The 20,906-nt window shown below is 40.0% G+C and overlaps 1 protein-coding gene across 10 annotated transcripts in view; it reads left to right on the top strand.

The window, feature by feature from the left end:
• ZMYND8 (zinc finger MYND-type containing 8) overlaps positions 1-20,271 on the top strand; it is a 109,868-nt gene extending 89,597 nt beyond the window's left edge. For 8 of the 10 annotated variants that reach the window (XM_077335542.1, XM_077335540.1, XM_077335539.1 and 5 more), the window contains 7 exons: positions 1,078-1,268; positions 7,512-7,592; positions 10,545-10,623; positions 11,077-11,316; positions 11,522-11,679; positions 13,844-13,933; positions 18,820-20,271. In XM_077335542.1, the coding sequence (XP_077191657.1) occupies positions 1,078-1,268; positions 7,512-7,592; positions 10,545-10,623; positions 11,077-11,316; positions 11,522-11,679; positions 13,844-13,933; positions 18,820-18,921 (941 nt within the window). In that variant the 3' untranslated portion in view covers positions 18,922-20,271. Of the gene's footprint in view, positions 1-1,077; positions 1,269-5,474; positions 5,541-7,511; positions 7,593-10,544; positions 10,624-11,076; positions 11,317-11,521; positions 11,680-13,843; positions 13,934-18,819 lie in introns of those variants that run through there. The other 2 variants (XM_077335541.1, XM_077335549.1) reach the window with 2 other exon arrangements.
• The last annotated feature ends 635 nt before the right edge of the window (positions 20,272-20,906 follow it).

The raw sequence follows: 20,906 nt of genomic DNA, 5'->3' as shown, positions 1-20,906 counted from the left end.
TGGTGAGAGCCAGTTTGGTGTAGTGGTTAGGAGTGCGGACTTCTAATCTGGCATGCTGGGTTCGATTCTGCGCTCCCCCACATGCAACCAGCTGGGTGACCTTGGGCTCGCCACGGCACTGATAAAACTGTTCTGACCGGGCAGTGATATCAGGGCTCTCTCAGCCTCACCCCCACCCCACAGGGTGTCTGTTGTGGGGAGAGGAATGGGAAGGCGACTGTAAGCCGCTTTGAGCCTCCTTCGGGTAGGGAAAAGCGGCATATAAGAACCAACTCTTCTTCTTCTTCTTCTTCTTTATTTATTTAACAAATATTGTAAAAGGACACTGCATTAAAAGATAAACTTATTGGGTAGTAGTAATATGGAAGATAAAATGATCATATATATTAGTTTGAGATCACATACTTGTGGAATAAGGCATAACTTGTATCAGGATGGATTTGCAGATTTGCAGGATATATACAGTAGAGACTCTTACTGTTATACCTTTTGTACCCTAAACCTATAAGATAGTGAATTGATTGCTGTCAGTTTTAAATGTCACACATCTCTGTCAAGAGCAGTTATCTATGCTGTGATTAGCATTTAGAATAACTGCAGAAACATTGAAAATTGCTTCCTTTATGGTTTAGCTTGGTTCATCATATTCCTCTTCTCCATTTTATTCCTCTTCTCCATTTTATCCTCACAACAGCCTTGTGAGGTAGATTAGGCTGAGCATGTGACTGAACCAGGCTGAGCATGTGACTTAGCAATCTAGGGGCTTATGTGGTTACAAGATGCAATCTGTTGCTAACTATCTTGTCCTCAGAATTTATTCCCCTAACATATGCATTTTTCAGTAGAAATATAAGGCTCAGTGAAAGCAGAAGATTCTGACTGCTTAGTGTTACAAATGTGATAGGCCACCATTGCTCTGAGTGGCGTCAACACAGTGTCATGCGCAGCTATCCCCATGTAAATGTTTAGAATACAGTGAAAAGATTTGTTTAGTAATATTTAGTAAAGAGTTTGCCAGTTTCTGTTTTTCCAATGCACAGAAATATTCACTCATAGAATTCTGTTTTGCCTCCTTAGCTGTACAGCAAAAGGAAATTACTCAAAGTACTTCAACTTCAACAATCACCTTGGTTACAAGCACTCAGCCTGTTTCTATAGTAACCAGTTCTGGATCAGCAAGTACACTTTCATCTTCAGTTAATTCAGACTTGCCAATAGCAACAGCTTCAGCAGATGTGGCTGCAGATATTGCTAAGTATACTAGTAAAGTAAGTTGGTTTTTGTCTTTAAGAAACAAACATGTCTTTAATACATTTACCTTGAAGGATACACACTCCCTAACATGCAAAAAAAAAAAAAAGTGGGCTATCTGCTCTTAGGAGCAGTTGCTCCCTTACTTTCACACAGATTAACCTTTGAGCACATGGAAGAACCTTTACAGCAATATTTTAAACTGGCTGCTAAGGTGTAGCTAGAAGCACGAGCATTTTTCTTGTCCTTGTTTCCCATAAAAAAAACAGGAGCTTGGGATTTAGAACAGGAATATCGGAAAGAAACCAGCTCAAATGTGTGAGTGTGTTGCAGATGTTTAGCATTCTTGATCTTGTATGAATGCATGTTTGCACTTTGTGATTGTAATGATAATTACACTTACTTTCTGTGGCAGGTATTTCCTCTTCTTACTAAATACTGTGCTTTCAGGTGCACAGCTAGAAATTTTGGGGTGAGAGCCTAAAGGAGTGGGCCTTGCGCATCATCCTGAAATAACAGCAAACCTGAATCTCTCTGATATTATTACAGTTATAATTTATTAATTTATTGAATGAGGTTCTACATTTCAGGTGGTCATCAAAGGTCAAGTTTCTAAAATGGTCAGCAATCCATTAAAAGCAGAGAAGGCTGTTTCTGTCTGTTATTGTATTAACTGACGAAACCATTTTGCACTTGACAAATCCAAACTAAAGCTTCACCAGTGTCATGATTCATTCAGGTGCAAACTACATGCCAAAGAGGTCCCCTAAGCATTTGAATAAGTTTATTTCTCCACTCATTTATTACTTCACTCTTTTCTTCTCTCTTTCTCTATTTTATCCTTATAACAACCTCGTGAGTTAGGTTAGGACAGCCTTTCTCAACTTTTTTACTGTTGAGAGACCTCGGAAACATTCTTCAGGCTTCGAGAAACCCCAGAAGTAGTGCGATCCTGCAGAATATGGTTGTGAAGCATAGCTAAGTACACACTCACCTGTGGCCCCTCCCCTCCCCACCCCCTTCAGGCCCATCATTGGCCTTTCGGGGGGAGGTTGACTATATATGGTCATATCATCTGATAAATGTATATATAAAAATTTGATTAATTCCCACTCATTTGGGAAACTTTTCCAGGGCCATCAAGAAACCTCAGGGTTTCACAAAACCCTGGTTGAAAAAGCCTGGATTAGGGTGAGAGAGTATGACTACCCAAAGGCATGCAGCAGGCTTACATGGCAGAGTAGAATTTGGAACCCTCTCCTAGGGCATAGATTCAGATGGGTAGCCGTGTTGGTCTGAAGTAACAGAACAAAGTTGAAATCCAGTGGCATTAAGCCTCACCTACCTCACAGGCTGTCTGTTGTGGGGAGAGGAAAGGGTAGGTGATTGTAAGCCGCTTTGAGATTCCCTTGGGTAGAGAAAAGCGGCATATAAGAACCAACTCTTCTTCTTCCGTAATGTAAGGGCTCTCTCAGTCTCACCTCGTTCACAGGGTGTCTGTTGTGGGGAGAGGAAAGGGAAGGTGACTGTAAGCCGCTTTGAGACTCCTTTGGGTAGAGAAAAGCAGCATATAAGAACCAACTCTTCTTCTTCAAAGTTTAATCGTGGCTGTAAGCTTTTATGTGCATTAATTAAACTTTGTTGGTCTTAAAGGTCCCACTGGACTCAAACATTATCCTAGATCATGTCTGGCAAGTGACGATAATGTAGAAGCGGAAGTATGTCTTCCTGAATTATTTTAGTAGGAAGGAGAATTGAAGGGTCAGAGATTAATATCATCTAAGCCTACAAAAATGTTTCTAACTTACATAATTCATAACATTTTTATATGCTTTCCTTGGGAACTTCATCTCATGCTTTGCTAGTGATTTCTTTTTCTTTTTGTAAGCGTCAAAATGTTAATATCGGTTAGTAATGTTATGATATAAGACCGCAAAAGGAAAATGAAATGGGGGAAAATGTTTGGAAGAATCATGAGACAAATCATGAAATAACTTTATCTTACCAAAAATGTGCAACATTGTATATGATCAGTTATCCAAGGGAAAGGGAAATCTTTTAAAGATTTTGGAAGATCTAAATCTGCATTGGTGTGTGGAGTAGGAAATGAGTTTCACATCTGAAGATGACTTTTACCAGGGCCCTGGAATTACTGTTCAGTGTTGCCTAATTGAACAGTAGTGAGCTGTGGGTTTTGGGGAGGATAGGGATGACTAACGGCCAGTTGTCTTAATTACCAAAAAAAAGGGAAAGCAGGAGTTCACCTGGGCATTCTCAGAGTTCTTTTTGATGTATTTTCAGTCTTGGTTTCAAGAACTGGTTTAATCCTGGTTCAAACTTACTTCGTTCCTTTTCTGTAGTGAGAAGTGTTGGGGTAACAGTCCTTTAATCTTCTACAATGCTGTGCTTATTCTGAATGAGAGTTCCTGGGATTGAAGCCTCCCTAAGCATTATATTTTTTTCAGTTTTTTAACCTTAACCCACATTCTAAGGAAGGTTAAGACAGATTATCCATAAGTGAATTAAAGGCATTCTTCACATGTTGACAGGTACATTATTTCTTTTCACAGATCTCTAGGAGTAAGGTAGATAGTGGTAATTTCATTTCTTTTTTTAGAGGCAACCAGGCTGAATGAGACAAGGACACACAGTTCTCTGCTATTGTTTCTCCTCTTGGGCTCTGACTTGAAGTGAATTCCATGCTTCGGACAGAGGATACAATCTAAAAATAGCATAGATCTAGCTCAGATTTTCTGCCCCCTGGTGCTGGTTGCTGCTGCTGCCAACAGGGAGGAAAGAGAAAGAAGGTTATGGAACAGGATAAACAAGAATGAGTTCATTTGAAACTGCCTTGGGACAAGAGGCAACTCCTATAGCTTCCTTTTGCCCACCCCTTGGAAGACAGTCTTGTGGGATACTGCTTGCCTGTTTTCCCTTGTATCTTAATAAGTAAAGGGACTAAAGACATGGATTTGTTTGCATTTTTTTCTTCAAAAAAAGAAACGAGAAACGGAAGAGGGATGTGTGGTGAATGGCTCTGTATTGTTCTCTGTAACTCTAGGCCTCGTTGCTTTATACAGTAACATGTTAGACCCCTGAAGGATTGCCAGAATTCATCCCCTTCCTTGCTCTTCCCTCATGCTTCTCCTGCTTCTATCCTTCTCTTCTTCTGTTCCCACTTTCCTCTTGCTTCTATCAGTTTCCCCCATACACTTGATTTGCTTCCTGATCATCTACCTGCTACTTGTCATTCTCCCCTTGTTTCCATACTCCTCTACAACTGTTCTGCCCTTTTCCTTTCTTGGGAATGGTTCTCCATCCAGCTTTGGCTGGCAGGACAATCCCATTGAATTAGTAGCTAATAGATTGTTCTCAGGGCGTTTGTGAGTGCCTCAGAGAACATATAATAACATGAGTTCTGTCAGATTATTATTTGACAGGTTACTTAAGACTTATCTGTTTCATCTAGATTCGAGCATAATTTACTATTCTCTGAGTTGCACTAGTTAATATTCAGTATGCATTATCTCTGTTAGATTCAACCCCACTTTTTCAGACGTATATAGGTTCAAGTATCATTCTGCTGTGTTTGCTGATAATTGGTGCCGTTTTGTTAAGATGGAAATGCTGCAAGCCATGACTGTCAGCAGGGTGAAGAGTTAAGGAATAGCTCCACTACAGTAAACTTTGTTGCCACAGTTGAATTTGTTAGTGACATAGTGTGATATATAGAGAGAACTGTGATCTTGGACCAGTTTATAGGTCCTGAAGCTTACTGATTTCAGCCCCACTTACTTCACAGGGTGTCTGTTGTGGGGAGAACAATAGAAGGCAGTTGTAAACTCCTTCAGGTAGTGATGAAAAGCAGGGTATAAAAATTAACTCGTCTTCTATATCTAAAGAAATGTGCATGTACGTGAAAGCTTATATCTTGAATAACATTTTGTTGATCTTAAAGCTGCCACTCGATTCAGACTTTGTTCTGTTTCTTCAAACTAGCATGGCTACTCACCTGAATCTGTCTCTAGTGTTACACACATTATCGTGTCAGTAAATTGGGATAGCCATTGTCCACCCTAAAATCCTTTTCGGAGGCTGCATGGGAGTTTTTCCAGAATGAATGAATGGGCCAGGCTGTAAAAAGTGCTTCACTGAACCTCATCCTTAAGTACATAAGTGGCCAGTTTAAAATACTGCTGTGAAAGTTTCCCCATGTGTTACAGCTGGCGTACGATAACCAATAGTGAGACTACACAGGGCAGTCCCAACAGGAAGAACAGTGATGGTGAGTAAGTAATCCCATTTTTGTTCAGGTTTTAAATGGTAAATTAAACTCGGACCTCCTGTTCTTTCTTTGCTGTGTTTTCTTTTTTAAAAAGAAGATGTAGCTTAGATATTTTCAGACATCCCTGTTTTTCAGTCAGTTAGCAGTTCTTTAAATTGTAGAAGTGTACCTTTTGCGAGTTATCTGCTCTGGATGAAGCTAAGTCAAGTTCACTTCTGAAGCCTTATATCAGTTGTCATGCTCAGGAGGCAAAGTTTAGACAGCTATAATTTATTTTGAGAAAAATGACATGGCATGAGAAATCAAAATGTGAGGACAATTTTTGGAACTGGGTGAGAAGGATCAATAGAAATTAGCTGCTAAGGAGAGAGAAAGGTAGCAAATAATTTATAAAATTTATATGCTGAGACCTGCTTGAGGCAGAGGTATAGTTACCCTTTTTTCTGTGGACAGTTTTATCCATCTTTCTTTACCAGCTTTGGAGGAGTTTCAGAATTAACATAGGCAGAGTTTGGCTACAAGTAGTTGTGAATGTAATTTGTAGCCAAACTCTGTGGTCAAATGCTGAACTATGGAACCGTAGATCACAGTATATGTATATATATGATAACATTCCTGAACACTTTTCTATATGTGAACAAGTGCACTGGGGACAAGGCAGTATTTTGCCATGTGCTATTTATTTTATTTATAGAATCATAAAATCATAGAGTTGGAAGGGGCCATACCTGCCATCTAGTCCAACCCCCTGCTCAACACAGGATCAGCCCAAAGCATCCAAGAAAAGTGTGTATCCAACCTTTGCTTGAAGACTGCCAGTGAGGGGGAGCTCGCCACCTCCTTAGGCAGCCTATTCCATTGCTGAACTACTCTGACTGAAATTTTTTCCCCTGATATCTAGCCTATATCGTTGTACTTGTAGTTTAAACCCATTACTGTGCGTCCTTTCCTCTGCAGCCAATGGGAACAGCATCCTGCCCTCCTCCAAATGACAACCTTTCAAATACTTAAAGAGATTTACAGACTTGTATCCCATCTTTCTGTTCTTACAAGGGCCACCAAGGCCCACCAATCTAAAACATACATGAAAAACCATATTTTAAAACCATTAAAATCCATCCACCTAAAACATTATAAAAAGCGGCAAAAAACAAAATTAAAATATATATGGAACATAAAACCCATAATTAAAACATTGGTTAGGGAAGAAGGATCATTGAGGGAATGTCAAATGAAACAAAAAGGTTTTCACTCACTGGCAGAAGATGGCAAGAGCATAAATCTCCCTGCGAGATTAGAGTATACTGCATGCATGGACTTTTTAATGTGGGGGAACATTCAAATACATATTTTTATTTATCAGTGTTTATACAAACATTTTAATCCCATCTTTCTGTTAAAATAACTTACAATGCGGTCTATGAGTAAAAGCAATAAAACTATCAAAACAGTAGCAGTAAACCGGAGCCAGCAGTATATCAGAACTGGACCAGATATATATGTCTGAATGCCTGAGTAAATAGGATGAAACTATATGATATGATAATAGGGTAGTGAGGAAGTTCAGAACTGGGGGGCCAGTACAGAAGAAGCATTTCTTTCATAACTATGTGCACAGGTGAGGGCATATAATGGAGAGGCCCCAGCAGGAGTTCTTAGTTGGTGAACAGGTGCATATGAAAATAAATGTTTTTAGTACCCTGGTTCAAGACTTTAGAGGTTATCAGTAGCACTTAGAGTTGTGCTTAGAATGATATATGTTTACAGCGTTTGTATTCAAAGGCTGGATCCTACTTCCTCCAATGTGTGATGGAAAACTAGAAATTTACAAAAATCCACTCAGAAAAACACTTGCCACACACATTTTTATTTCACATTTCCTTGTTACCTGCTGTTTACATTAATAAGTTTTCCAGTATTAGATTAATTTTTAAAATTTACTAAGTAATGCAAAAGTTGCCTTGTTCTTTAACAGATGATGGATGCCATAAAAGGAACAATGACTGAAATATACAATGACCTTTCCAAAAATACCACTGGAAGTACGATTGCTGAGGTCAGTATCAGTTGTCACTTCAGTTGTCAGTTGTCATTAATTTCATGTGGCTTTTAAAAAATTAAGTATAAAATAAGGTGACCAGATTGTCCCACTTTTGGAGGGACATCTGGGGGTACCTGGCAAATTATACATATGTTGAAATTAAAAAATATATATATTACAATACTATTTTTGCGTTCTATGAAACTTTTTGTTGCTCCATATAGACCAAATTTTTAATCAAGAACCCCCCCTGTCAATGGTGTCCTGATTTACAGGTCACCTTAGTATAAAACTACTTAAACATACTTAGAAATGTGCCTTTTAAAGCTGCCTGTAAATCAAATTGCAACTACTAAGAAAACTATTGATGGGATAGTTAAGTAACAGAAGCTGTTACTTAAGATAATCTTGACCTAATCTTGACCTACTGGTGCCAAGAAGAAAGACAGGGTATAAATAATTTATTAAATTATTAGAATACTGCAACTAACATAACAGTGGGTTATAACTTATTAACATCTATCAATGTCTTAATTGTGTTTTATTCTTTTAACTATCTATGGATCCATATTTAATCATGATGTAAACTGTTCCTAGCTGCTACAGCTAGGAGGGGCGGTATAGAAATTTAAGTATAATTAAAAATGGCTCTGGACCAATATGATTTTCTGAAATGTCAGCCAATTAGAATGCCTTTACTGAAGTGGTTTCCACAAATACAATATCCTAGGTCCCGTTTGCATTTTAATCAACGAAATTCCTGTCATTTGTTTTTGTTTCTCAAATTTGATCTTGTGTTAGAAAAGTGAATTAACATGGAAGATATGGAAGGCGGTATATATAAATGTAATAAAATAATAATAAGAAATAAAACAGAACGTGCACCGCTTCTACTCTTCTATTCATGCCCATTTCATATTGCAGAAAATGGAAGATATTTGGGACGTGTTAGGAGACCCAAATTACCTGGAGTTGTGTGCACAGTTCACGACTAATTGAAATTTCACATGTTCATCCTGATGCTTTTTTAATAGATAAACTTTACCCTTAAAGTTAAAGGAAGCTATTTTTCTGTAAGCCTGTTTTGCTGAATCATTGATACTCATGTCTTTAGGGCCATGACAGATCTCATCAGCTAAGCCATCCAACATTTAATTACTGCAGACAGATATATTAATCCTGCTCCATATTCTATGTAGTATGCCATGTTAAACACATCCCCAAAAGTCTTCTTCATGTAGCATGCTCTTTTTCTGCTTGACAGTTTTTGACACTCATAATATAATTTTCTTTAAGATCTTTTATTTTATTTTTAAAAGCTTAAATTGCAGTCCTGTGCAGAGTTACTCGAATCTAAACTGAATGAAGTCAGTGAACTTAATCTGGACTAACTCTGTGTAGGACCGCATTGCTGATTACCGGTAAAAGAGTGTGGAAAGATCCATTTATTGGTACCTATTAATAAAAGTTAGTAGAACTATTCAGTTGGAAATACTAGAAAACCAAAGTCTGCATTTGGCTCTATCCAAGCTGTAACCTCCCCCCCCAAAAAAAAAAATATATATATACCTTATCTGTATTTATCAGCTATTCTTTCAGCTGGATATTGAGGGGGGTGCATTTTTGGATATCAACCATAGTCAATCTTGGAAAATCCTGGGGAAGTTTGGCATTATTCAAGAAAACAGGATAGCTGCACTTGAACAGCGCTTAAAGAGAGTGCACTTTCTTTAAATGCCATTCTGGATGAAACTGCAGCTCCAGGAACACATTTAAAGGGACTGCAACACTTTTTAAATGCCTTCTGCTCCATCATCATCTGTGGGGACCATTATAGTCCATGATCCCCATAGGCTATAATGGGGGAATCTATTTAGGTATATGCAAAGGTCTGTGGGTGCTATTTTTTGAGGTAGAGCCACCAAATTGTCAGTTTAGTTCCTGGTGCCCTCTAGTTTTAGAAAGATTGGATCAGGAGGTCAGTTCTATGATGCCCCAAAGATCACCCCATCCTCCTCCACCTCTGTCCGCAAGGCCAAGTCATTACTTAATAAAAGTGGATCCCCCAAAGTCTCACTGTCTACTTTCCTGATGAAGAGTGCTTGCACTCGAAAGCTCACGCTCTGAATAAATCTTTGTTGGTCTCAAAGGTGCTACTGGACTCTGATTTTATTGTCTACTTTCCTGTAAAGCTAACTACACTTGAAATTCTGGGCCACTTATGCCTTTGTGTTCATAGGACCTTCCTGACAAATACTGATTTTTTATTTACTAGGCCAAGCTTAAAAAAGTCACTCCAGTTCCCATGTCTCTCCAGTCATTTACTCATTCACTATTTACAGTTTAAGGCTGTAAATATTCTTTATTTAGACCTTCCTGCACTTTCCAGACGCGCAGGACTGATGCTGGTCTGTCAGTCTGTGCCCTAGAACAGGGGTAGTCAATCTGTGGTCCTCCAGATGTTCATGCACTACAATTCCCATGAGCCCCTACCAGCAAATGCTGGCAGGGGTTCATGGGAATTGTAGTCCATGAACATCTGGAGGACCACAGGTTGACTACCCCTGCCCTAGAATACAAACAGTTGCTGGTAAGGGCTGCCCATAGTCCAGGAGGGACACACCCACACCACTCCCCCCCCCAACTGCAGTCTGCAAGCCTCTGCCATCATCTCTAGATCGCTGCTCATCTCTAGATTATAATGATCAGCCCTGCGAGCAAAAATGGCTACTTTGGAGGCCGGAGGCATTGTACAATTTTGAAGTCCCACTTCCAAATATAAGGGGTAGTACTTCTGAGATGGTAGTGGCTGTGATGGATGCATATATCTTTTTACAAAAAACCCAGTGTTTTCTTCTGGTTTATTCATAGACATGTTTAACTAGTAGATCTATTAAATGTTGAAGTATTAATCAACTCTGGTTCTTTAATTGACTGACAGCCCTAATTATCTCTTTGATATTATAGATTCGTCGTTTGAGAATTGAAATAGAGAAGCTCCAGTGGTTACATCAGCAGGAACTCTCAGAAATGAAACACAACCTGGGTATAAAAAATACAGACGCAAATAATAGTGTTGTCACCACATATGAGGGATTTATAATGGGCAGTGGCAATATCCTGGTTGCTACTCTTTGTTGGTACAAATTGTCCTTTTATGAAAGAGGTGACGTGATGATGGGACATGATACATTGCAGCACTGCTCATGTCTATAGGCAGTTCTAAAGTTAATTCCCACAATATGATTTAGAATGGTTTTCTGCCATTTTAAAACAATACAAATGACAGTCTACTATTGATGGAAAATAATAGTGTTCTTAATGATTTGAACAGAAAGGCAGTCAGATTTCTCTGCAATACAGCATATATTGTTGGAACAGGAAGTCTTCCTGCCAGAAATCTTGGGTCCGTCTACAGCGTCAAAAGGGATGTTCTAATGGGTTATTTCTTTAACCGTTGGCTCTACTGCTTACTTCATGATGTCAATCTGTTGACTAGAACTCACAATGGCTGAAATGCGACAGAGTTTAGAGCAGGAACGAGATCGCTTGATTGCAGAAGTGAAGAAGCAGCTAGAGCTGGAAAAGCAGCAAGCGGTAGATGAAACCAAGAAGAAGCAGTGGTGTGCCAACTGCAAGAAAGAAGCCATCTTTTACTGCTGCTGGAACACCAGCTACTGTGACTATCCTTGCCAGCAAGCTCACTGGCCAGAGCATATGAAATCCTGCACACAGTCAGGTAATCCACCACCGGTATTACAGTTAAACTGATTATCTTCTAATCCAGAGGTAGTCAACCTGTGGTCCTCCAGATGTTCATGGACTACAATTCCCACGAGCCCCCGCTAGAGTTTGACGACCTCTGTTCTAATCTGTTGATGTGTACACATGTCGCAGCACACACTACTAGCTGACATTTCGTGTTCCATTTGTTTTCTGTTTAGCCACTGCAACGCAGCAAGAAACAGATCCTGAAATTAACACAGAAACAGTAAATAAATCATCCCAGCCTGCTCCCAATGCACAGCCTACACCTACAGAAACTGCCAGTACTCCAAAAGAAAAAGAGACAACTGTAGAAAAGAGCAAGGAAAGCGTTACAGTGAGTATTACCTTCTAAGCTGCAATCTATCTTTGTGCTTAATTTGCAAATTATTTCACTTAATTACCCTGACAGTGTGTCAAGAGGAGAGTTGTTACATTTTTGTCTCTAGGTGGAGGTTTTTAGAGGGAGGGGGTTGCTCGCCCCTTCTTTTCATCCTGTTGTAAAGTCATTACGTAGAGTTTCAGAATGTGCTTGGTGACTGCTCTGATTCCTCCTCATTGCCTGTCAGCATTTTTCCCGTATAGGTTTTTTGAAATGCAGGTTGCATGTGCTTTGTACAGCTCCTAATAGTCCAGTTCCACTGTCATGAGTCCAAAGCCTAGTTTTGAAACGGTTATTCATGTTTACACAGTTTTATGTCTTTATTCGTTAAAATCCTTACGTATTAATTTCCTTTACATATAGTGAATCCAAGGCAGCTTTTACTGAAATTGTGCACGTTCTGTAGGGCTGCATGTAGGTACTTAAATCAGGTATATGAAGTGAACTGTATTAATGTTCTGCAAATTATATGAATTAGAATGTAGGTAATCCATTATATTTTTATTATCATATAATATGTTCATGCCACTGGAAGCCTGGGTGATACAGTAGTTAGAGGTTTGGAAATCCAGGCTGAAATTCTAATTTACTCCAGAGGGTGGTTGTGGGGATAAACTGATCCTTGGAGAAAGGGCAGAATAAAAATTTATTAAATAGATGTAGAAGAAAAGCCCTGCTGGATTCATCTTGCTTCCATACAGTGACTACTTGGTTAACCTGGAGGCCAGTGAATAGGGCACAAAAGCCACAACCTCCATTTATGCTATCTCCAAGCACAAGTGTTTAGAACTTTGCTGTTTGTGGATATGGAGGCTCCTTAGTCATCAAGGCTTGTAACCATAGATGGACTCTCCTCCATGAATCTGCCCAATCCCATTAAAATCCCATAAAGTCATTCATACACATGGCCATCCCTACATCCTCTGGCAATGATTTCCACAACTTAATTACTCATTGAGTGTTTTGAATCTGTAGTCCCTCAGCTTTTTTGGGTGTTCCCGAATTTCACTATTGAAATTCTAGTTTCCCCTGTGTAAAATTTTATAAATCTCTATAGTGCCTCTCCATAGTTGTCTATACAGTAAATTGAGAAGTTCCATGCTATTTAATCTTTCCTCACAGGGAAGGCAGTCAAACCACTTAATCACTGTGGTTGCCCTCTCCTGCACTTTTTCCAACTCTGAAATACCTTTTTTGAGATACGGCCATGACAACAATACGCTGAACGAGGCTGCACCATTCAGGGGGGTTACAACATCGACTATTTTCTTTTCAGTACTTTTCCTAATAATTTCCAACATGGATTTTCCTCTATTAATCACTGCCATCTTCTGTCAACATTTACATCAATTATTATTGTTGTTGTTGTTAATTTATATCAAAACTATCCAGTCCAAGGTCTCTTTTACCAGTTCAGACCCCATCAAACTTCTGAAACTCCAAGTAATAAGACTGTTTGCCATAGTATGTTGCATTTTATTTAATCCCTTCATCCCAAGACACTGTGTCAGAGAGTTCTATTATTTTGTTCCCCAGTATTCTAATTTCTAGATGGCATCTTGGCTGGCTACTCTCAGATAATAGGATTCTCAACCTATTTGTGTGTGTGTGTGTGTGTGTGTGTGTGTGTGTGTGTGTGAACCTATGGTAAAGATGCTTTGTTTAAAGTCTTAGGAACAGCATATACTAGAGGGAAGGGAAAGACCAGGGTAGCCACTCACTGCTCAACCTCAAGAAGTAGTGATGTGCTTTCCTAGCATTCACTGTCCAGCTGTAGAAACATAGTAAAGCTGTGGACAATAACTCTTTGAATGCTGTATTTTGGCGAGACTGTCATGCTCTCTGCCCTCTGCTGCCTGCTCTTTCAGACTGCTTTAACACAACTGTTAGACTTTTTTGACACATCAGTCTCTGAACATGCTCATATCCATATTCTGAATTTTGTTTTTATTAGCAAAAATGTAACCTGTGAATTCATTCATTGAGATGTAAATTTTAAATACAAGCCAAGCATTTGACAAATTTCTATGATGATGATGATGATAATGATTATAATAAATAGGTGGCCTTTATGTAAAAGCTGAACCTTTCACTAAGGTTACCTGTGCTGCCTCTGCAGATAGCAACAGGTGTGACAAGCAGCCAGCCTATAAAACTGGTCCAGGTACCGCAGACCACCACCTATATTCCAACTACTCAACCCACAATTGTAAGTACTGTTCTTGGCATTAAAACAATTTTTGGGGTGGGGTGGGGTTGTCTCCTCTATTGCCAGGATATGAATTCACTGGTCTCAAGTTTACATTGCAAGTTTACATTGCAAAATGCCTTATTTTGCTGTACAACATTCCATCTCCCTCATGTCATATATTCTATCACTGGGCCAAGGAAGGACTTCTAGCATCTAGTTAGTTATCTTTTTAGCTGTCTTTTTGTGTACATGTCACTGCAAATGTATAGTCCCACCTCCTGTTTTGCAATGAATCTTTACTTGACACTAGGTCTCCAAGTTTATATTCAGTGAAGAGAGCCATACACTTGAATGTATGCTTTCAGTTTCTAGAGTTGCCTTATTGCCTTAGGGCAGGGGTAGTCAAACTGCGGCCCTCCAGATGTCCATGGACTACAATTCCCATGAGCCCCTGTCAACATCTGGAGGGCCATAGGACTACCCCTGCCTTAGGGCATTGGGATGGCTCAGAAGAAAAATGTTGGTGCTGGCATAGGGATTTAGATGTGATTCCATGCCTGTTTAATAATTCCTTGGACATCTTAATGTCCTTTGTGTAATTACCATATGCTAGGCAGAGGTGAAGCCCATTTAGCTATTCGTCCAATACTTCATCAGTCCCCAGTTGATGTCCAGTAGAGAGTTCTTACCAACTCTGAAGATAATAACCATCTTCAAGTGCTTAAAGGGCTGTCATTTTAGAGGATGGAGTTGTTTTCTATTGCCCCAGAGGGTTGGACCAGAACCAGTGGATTAAAATTAATTCAAAAGAATTTCTGGCTAAACATCTGGAAGAAGTTCCTGATAGAGTGGTTCCTCAGTGGGACAGGCTTCCTTGGGAGGTGGTGGGTTCTCCTTCTTTGGAAGTTTTTAAGCAGAGGCTAGATAGCCATCTGACAGAAATGCTGATTCTGTGAACTTAGACAGATTGTGAATGAGTGGGCCAAAAGGATTGTGTTGGTGCTTGGCTCTTGTGGCTCTTCCTTGTATACCCATGGAATTGCTGATTGCCACTTTGGAGTCAGGAGGTGAATTTCTTCCAGGCCTGACAGGGATTCTGGTTTCTTTCTTTGGGGGGGGGGCTATCATTGGGCATGGAATTGGGTTCATTGTGGGTGGGCAGGAAGTTGTGAGTTTTTGGCATTGTGCAGAGGGTTGGACAAGATGACCCTGGAGGCCCCTTCCAAATCTATGGGAAGCAATGCCTGTTATAAGATGCTTTAGGATGCTTTGGGCTGATCCTGCGTTGAACAGGGGGTTGGACTAGATGGCCTTTATGGCCCCTTCCAACACTATGATTCTATGATTCTATGAATCAAGGTACTTGGAATGAAAATAATTGATCTAGTCTGGTACCTCAGCCAGTTACATTCTGTGATCTTGGACAAAGAACTTGGGAACTTTACTTTGGGGCATGAGGGACCTGTCTGAGATAGAAGAGTGGGATGTAGAGTGGCCCCAAACATTTTTTCCTTGACAAGGACTTTGCAATATCTCTTAGTCACAGCCTTCAGAAGGGGACTATCAGAGTTATGAGATAGATAGGTCAGTATCCCTAACATCCTTTCTGCCTCTGTTGCTCTCCCTTTGATGTGTAGCCTGATAACTCTCAAAGAACTTCTTCCTCCCTTCCTGCTTTGGCACCTCTCTCACCCACATTGCCAGCTCTCCTGGTACCCTGAGATGCAGGACATGGATCCCTGCATCTCCCTCCATCCTGGTAAAATAGACTAGATTAGGACTCTTATCACTCTTCTATCCTATCCAGAAATGTAGATTTCTCATAATAAAGAACTTACAGTAGTTTGAAAAGACAAAGGAATCTTAAGTTTCTTTATTGTTTCCTCTCGCACATGCATGGACCACATGGCTTCTGCTGTAGCTTTGAGCTGTAGTGCACACTGCTAATTATGGGAATATTGCCTTAGTATTGCAACAGATTTTACATTATATTACTCATTATATTTGACCACCTGAGGGCAGTTCTGTGGCAGTGATGGCAGCCACTGCCAATGTATAGTTGCTGTGCTGGTAAGACATTCCACAAATGGAGGAGGGAAACCTGCATGTGCCCACAAGGTACAGACAAGCATTGTGAGCTTCCCATAGTCCATTCAAATAATGGCAAACCCACCAATTATACAGCAGTGCCCAGTGTCATTCCTCTGAGTGACATACATTGGCATATCCAGTCATGGCTTGGTGACACTCATGGCTTGGTGACACTTCCTGCCCCTCAATGCAATTCAGCCTAAATGGCATGCCTATGGAGAACAAGAAACGACCTAGCATCACCCACATCGTTGACAGGACACCCACCTGTACCCCTGGAAAGGATCTGATTGGCAGCAAAAATGCTGCCAGCATGCAATCAAGTCTGCTTCAGAAAGAGGGAAAGGAAGAGTGTGGGCCTGAGCCCTCAGTTCCCACACTCAAGACCAGCAGCCTAACCAGTGGGCAAGAAGTTAGATTCAAAAGAAGCATGCCATCCGGTATTAGGCACTCCACAGCAGCTCTGATGTCAGGAGGTGAAAGGGTGTAGAATGGAGGGATGATGAAGGGGTATCTCAGGCAAAATGTGGGCAGAGGTGGCCCATCAGCTGGGTAGATTTCTTCGCCCTTTTGCCTTTTGCAGGGGCAAAATGTCAGAATCATTTGCTAGGAGTCCTGGACAGGCTATCCTGCTATAGGGCATCCTGACTAAGGTTTGGGTAGTGCTGGGAGTGGGCATCTGTGACTGTTGCAATGGGGGGCAGAATTGGGTGTGGCTATCTGTCATTGACATCCTGTGTTTGTACATGAAGGGGGGACATTGTGCCTTTTGCACTGTGTTGCTACAGTGCTTTTGTGATAACATAACTTGATGCTGGTTTTGAGGAGGTAGCATACCTAGGCTGACGTGGTTTAGGGAGCCAGTTGACTAGGTCCATACTCCAAGGCCTGTCCCTTCCGCCATCTGCTCAGAGGGTTGCACTGGTGCGATTCTTGCAGAGGTCTGCAGTGCTGCTGCTCTGGTGGTTGGCTGTGGTGTAGCAGCAGTGGGATGCTATGTTGACATATCTCTGAGATGCACTGGTATAGTGGCTGGTTGACTGCCTGAACACTTTCATAGCCTCCCTTCAGGATTGCACTATTATTTTCATACTGTGATTGCAATGAGTCATATATATATTGGTGTTCATACTGTTCCATGGCATGATGTTCAAGCATGAGAGCTATTTATAAGATTATGAGAAATTTGTTGGAGAGGAGGTAGCAAAATTGTTCTCATGTACTATTAGAATCCATGATCATCCAGTGAAACTGATTGGCAACAAAAAACAAGCACTTCATCATGTTTTGTGTTTTTAGGGACACTCATGGTGTTACTTTTTTGAAATGCAGTCAGCATTTTTACAGAGTTTGTGGAGAATGGCTTGCTGAAGACTATTAGCCATGATGATGAAAATGAAACCTTATTGTTAAGACACAGGATATGTCTGGTTATCCATTGTTGATGTGAACAGGATAGCCATTGCCATAATTGACTGAACTTTGTAGAGACATATGCTGGTGGGAATATAGATTAAGCTACCCCAATGGTGAGGTCACTTCTCTGATCATTGACCGCCAGATGTGGCAAAATGCCGTATGAATTATGTTGGAGACTAACCTTTTTTGATCCATCAAGGTAACTTTTGTGCTGATGATACAGTCTAGTTAGTCCAGTGCTTCTCAACCTGGGGGCCGGGACCCCTTTGGGGGTCAAACGACCCTTTCACAGGGGTCGTGGCAGGGTGAGCAGCTTGAACGGGGGGGGGGGTGCTACTACTGTTGCCACTCCTACAGGCACCCGTGCTCAGCTGCTAACCGCTCCAGCAGCACCCCCGGGAAAAAAAACAATTTATATACAATCATGAACCATGGATCTTCACACCATTGGTCGGTGTTGGTTTAATTTCTGTGAAAGAACACTTGCCTAATTTTATGGTTGGGGGTCACCACAACAGGAGGAACTGTATTAAAGGATTGCAGCCTTAGGAAGGTTGAGAACCACTGAGTTAATCTGTTTAAAAATATGTGTAATGCTTTGCTAAAATTGCAGACCTGCATTAATTATAAGACTTCAAAATGCTTGGGTTACTTGGCTTCCTATAGCTTTTGACTTTGGAATGTTAACCACAAATGCACCTAGCATGCAATTTTGTATATACATTCTTATATCTATGTTTTATTCTCGGTCTCAGCAGTCTTTATTTGGAAGAGCTGTCGATAAACGTGTGAAAAGAAGAAATATGGGGGGGGGGGTGTCTTTGAAGTTCAGGACCTCTATCCTACATTATGCTAACTAATTTTAGCTTATATGTTTAAATAATGAAGCAATTGAATTTTTAGGTGGAACAATCGCCTATTAATAGCACAATTAAAGAAGAGTGCAGTGGCACCTTAAAGATGGACATTCTGACTCTCAAAGCTGATGCTGGAATAAATGCTGCTCATCTTTAAGGTGCCATTGGACCCCTGTTTAATTTTGTGGTAGCAAACCAACATGGCTATCTTCTGTAATTGCTATGCAACTTGAAAATACTGATCATTGTTTCCTGTACTGCTAATAGATTATTTGCAGATGTACTGGAAGGATATTTACATATAGGATTTTCATTGCTTTTTCAAGTATTGTGTTTGCAGTAGCAGCACACATCCTTCCCCTGCATTCTGCTAACAATGGTAGGTTTACAGAGGCATGCAATTATGTAGATACATTCCGTAAGTATATGTATGCTACTGTCTTTCTGAGAATTTCTCTTGATGTTGTATATTTCTGTGTGCTCATGATCTCTGACATAATACATATTTTTCTTTTCTGCTTTGATTTTAACCCGCAGACCATTCCTGTGGTAGTCAGCCCTACAGCTGGGACTGTGGCAATGAGAACAGGAGTTCAGTATGTTCAAACAACAATGCCTGTCCAAGTACGAAGAGTCTAACAACTAAGGACGAGTCCAGGCGATGGCTGGAATAAATAATATTCTTTGAAACAGAAATGTGAAAAAAAATCCCACAGTTCTTTGGATTAACCTCAGAGGTTTTCAGACTTTTAGCTTTGTATGTATGTACAAAGCGTTTAATTACACTACATTAATGTAAAGCATTAGCCATGGCTTTAAAAAGCTTGTGGACTGATTAAGATCCATGGTAAATCTATGCTTTTGTTGTAAATTATGTACAATTTGTGGATGATGTTAGAGTACCATCTCCTTTTTATATTTGTATCGACTTCAGCGTATGAGGAGTGTTGGAAGTTGGGGACGAAAAGGTTAAATCACAAACTACAGAGAGAGAAATGGTCTTCTGGGAACTGCAGTCGCACATAAATCATTCTTCTGTAGGATGCACGAAAAAGCAGACTGTGACCCACTCAGCTTGCCTTTGGAAACGAAAACTACTGCACATCTGTTTGTGCAGCTCATGCTGGAACTGGCCATTTTTAAGTTTGTTGAATTAGGCATTGCCAGGCTTTGGGCCTCAATTATGTAAAAGAGCATACATCATGTTCCTTATTTAAAATATGAGAGATTGTTTACAAAAAAAAAAAAAAGATTTTAAATTTCATTCATGCTAAGAGAAGGGAGGTAGAAAGCTCATCATGGGAGAAATGGTAGTATAATATCAATAATTCCAGAGAGGGCAAAAGGTTTTCTTTTTTAAATGCTTCCTAGTAGATGTTTCCTTATTTTTTTGTGGCTTAAAAAAAACGAAAGAAAATTATCCAAAGGACTTTGAAATGCCTTTAAAAGGGAACAAGAACTAGAGACGGACAGAGGACTCATTACTAAAAGAGATGGGGGTAAAGGACATTGATGCTGGTCTAGAGCATGTCTTATGGAATTTTTGTTTTTATGTAAGCATGAAACAGTACAGTCTGAGAGAGAAAGTAACCCATGAAAACGCTGTCTGTTACACTTATACAGTAGTACCATTTTGTATGTTGTGTATACAAAAGCATTGAACAAAGCAAAGGTGATGTATGTATATGAGAAAACTAATTGTATGATATCATTCCAGTACATTTTGTTGTACATTTTAGTCATGTTGATTTCTCCCATTGTTTATAAAGGATGCAGTTTGTACAGTCTCCAGCTAGTACTACACACATTAGAGGGAAGGAAAAAACTAGACGGAAAAAGAAATCAAGAGCAGAATATTTGTGAATTGCAGTTGTGTCAAAGATAGCCTAGCTGGCCTTATTTGTGAAGCATAATTGCTTTTAGCATATGGAAGTATTTTTTCACATTTTCTTTGTATAAAATTTGTATTAAACTAAATATCTTTTTTGATTATTGTGTTTGACTGCAACTTGAACCAGGTGACATTCAGTGCTTTGGAAATTCCTTTGTTTTTCAGGGCTTCACTTTTTACAATTTAAACGGTTCTAGAAAAAAACAACTCTGTTCATTTTGGATTTCCCTTTTTTGTCAGAAGGCCATATTTATACACTCTCTTCTGGAAACTTCACAGTTCTGCTTGACTTGTATGCAGTTTGGTAGATCCAGTGATCCATATGTTGGCAGAATACATGTTTTTACCTGGTCTGTCTCAAATGGGAAGGAGCTGGGACTCAGTGGAGGAGGCTCTGCTTTGCACTCCCTCAGTTTCAGTCCTTGGCATTGCCAGTTCAAAAGAGCAGGCAGTAGATGACATGAAAGACCACTCACTGAGCCTTTCAAGAGATGCTGCCATTTTGACTAGTCAGCACTGACCTTGATGGACCGATGGTCCAGTTCAGTATAAGGCAGCTTCAGGTGTGCTTAACTCATTGTGTCTTAAGGAAAACTGCAACTACACCATGCAATGATAACATACATAGGAATGTATAATTTAACACACTTCTTGGGTAGGACAGATGTTTTCCTATAGCTTTGCACATTGAGCAGTCTTCCTAGCCAAGGAGGATTATGTCTGCTGGTTTGTT

The sequence above is a fragment of the Paroedura picta genome, chromosome 4 (genome assembly GCF_049243985.1).
Source record: "Paroedura picta isolate Pp20150507F chromosome 4, Ppicta_v3.0, whole genome shotgun sequence".
NCBI classification, from domain to species: Eukaryota; Metazoa; Chordata; class Lepidosauria; order Squamata; family Gekkonidae; genus Paroedura; species Paroedura picta.
This window is presented reverse-complemented; position numbering and strand designations above follow the sequence as displayed.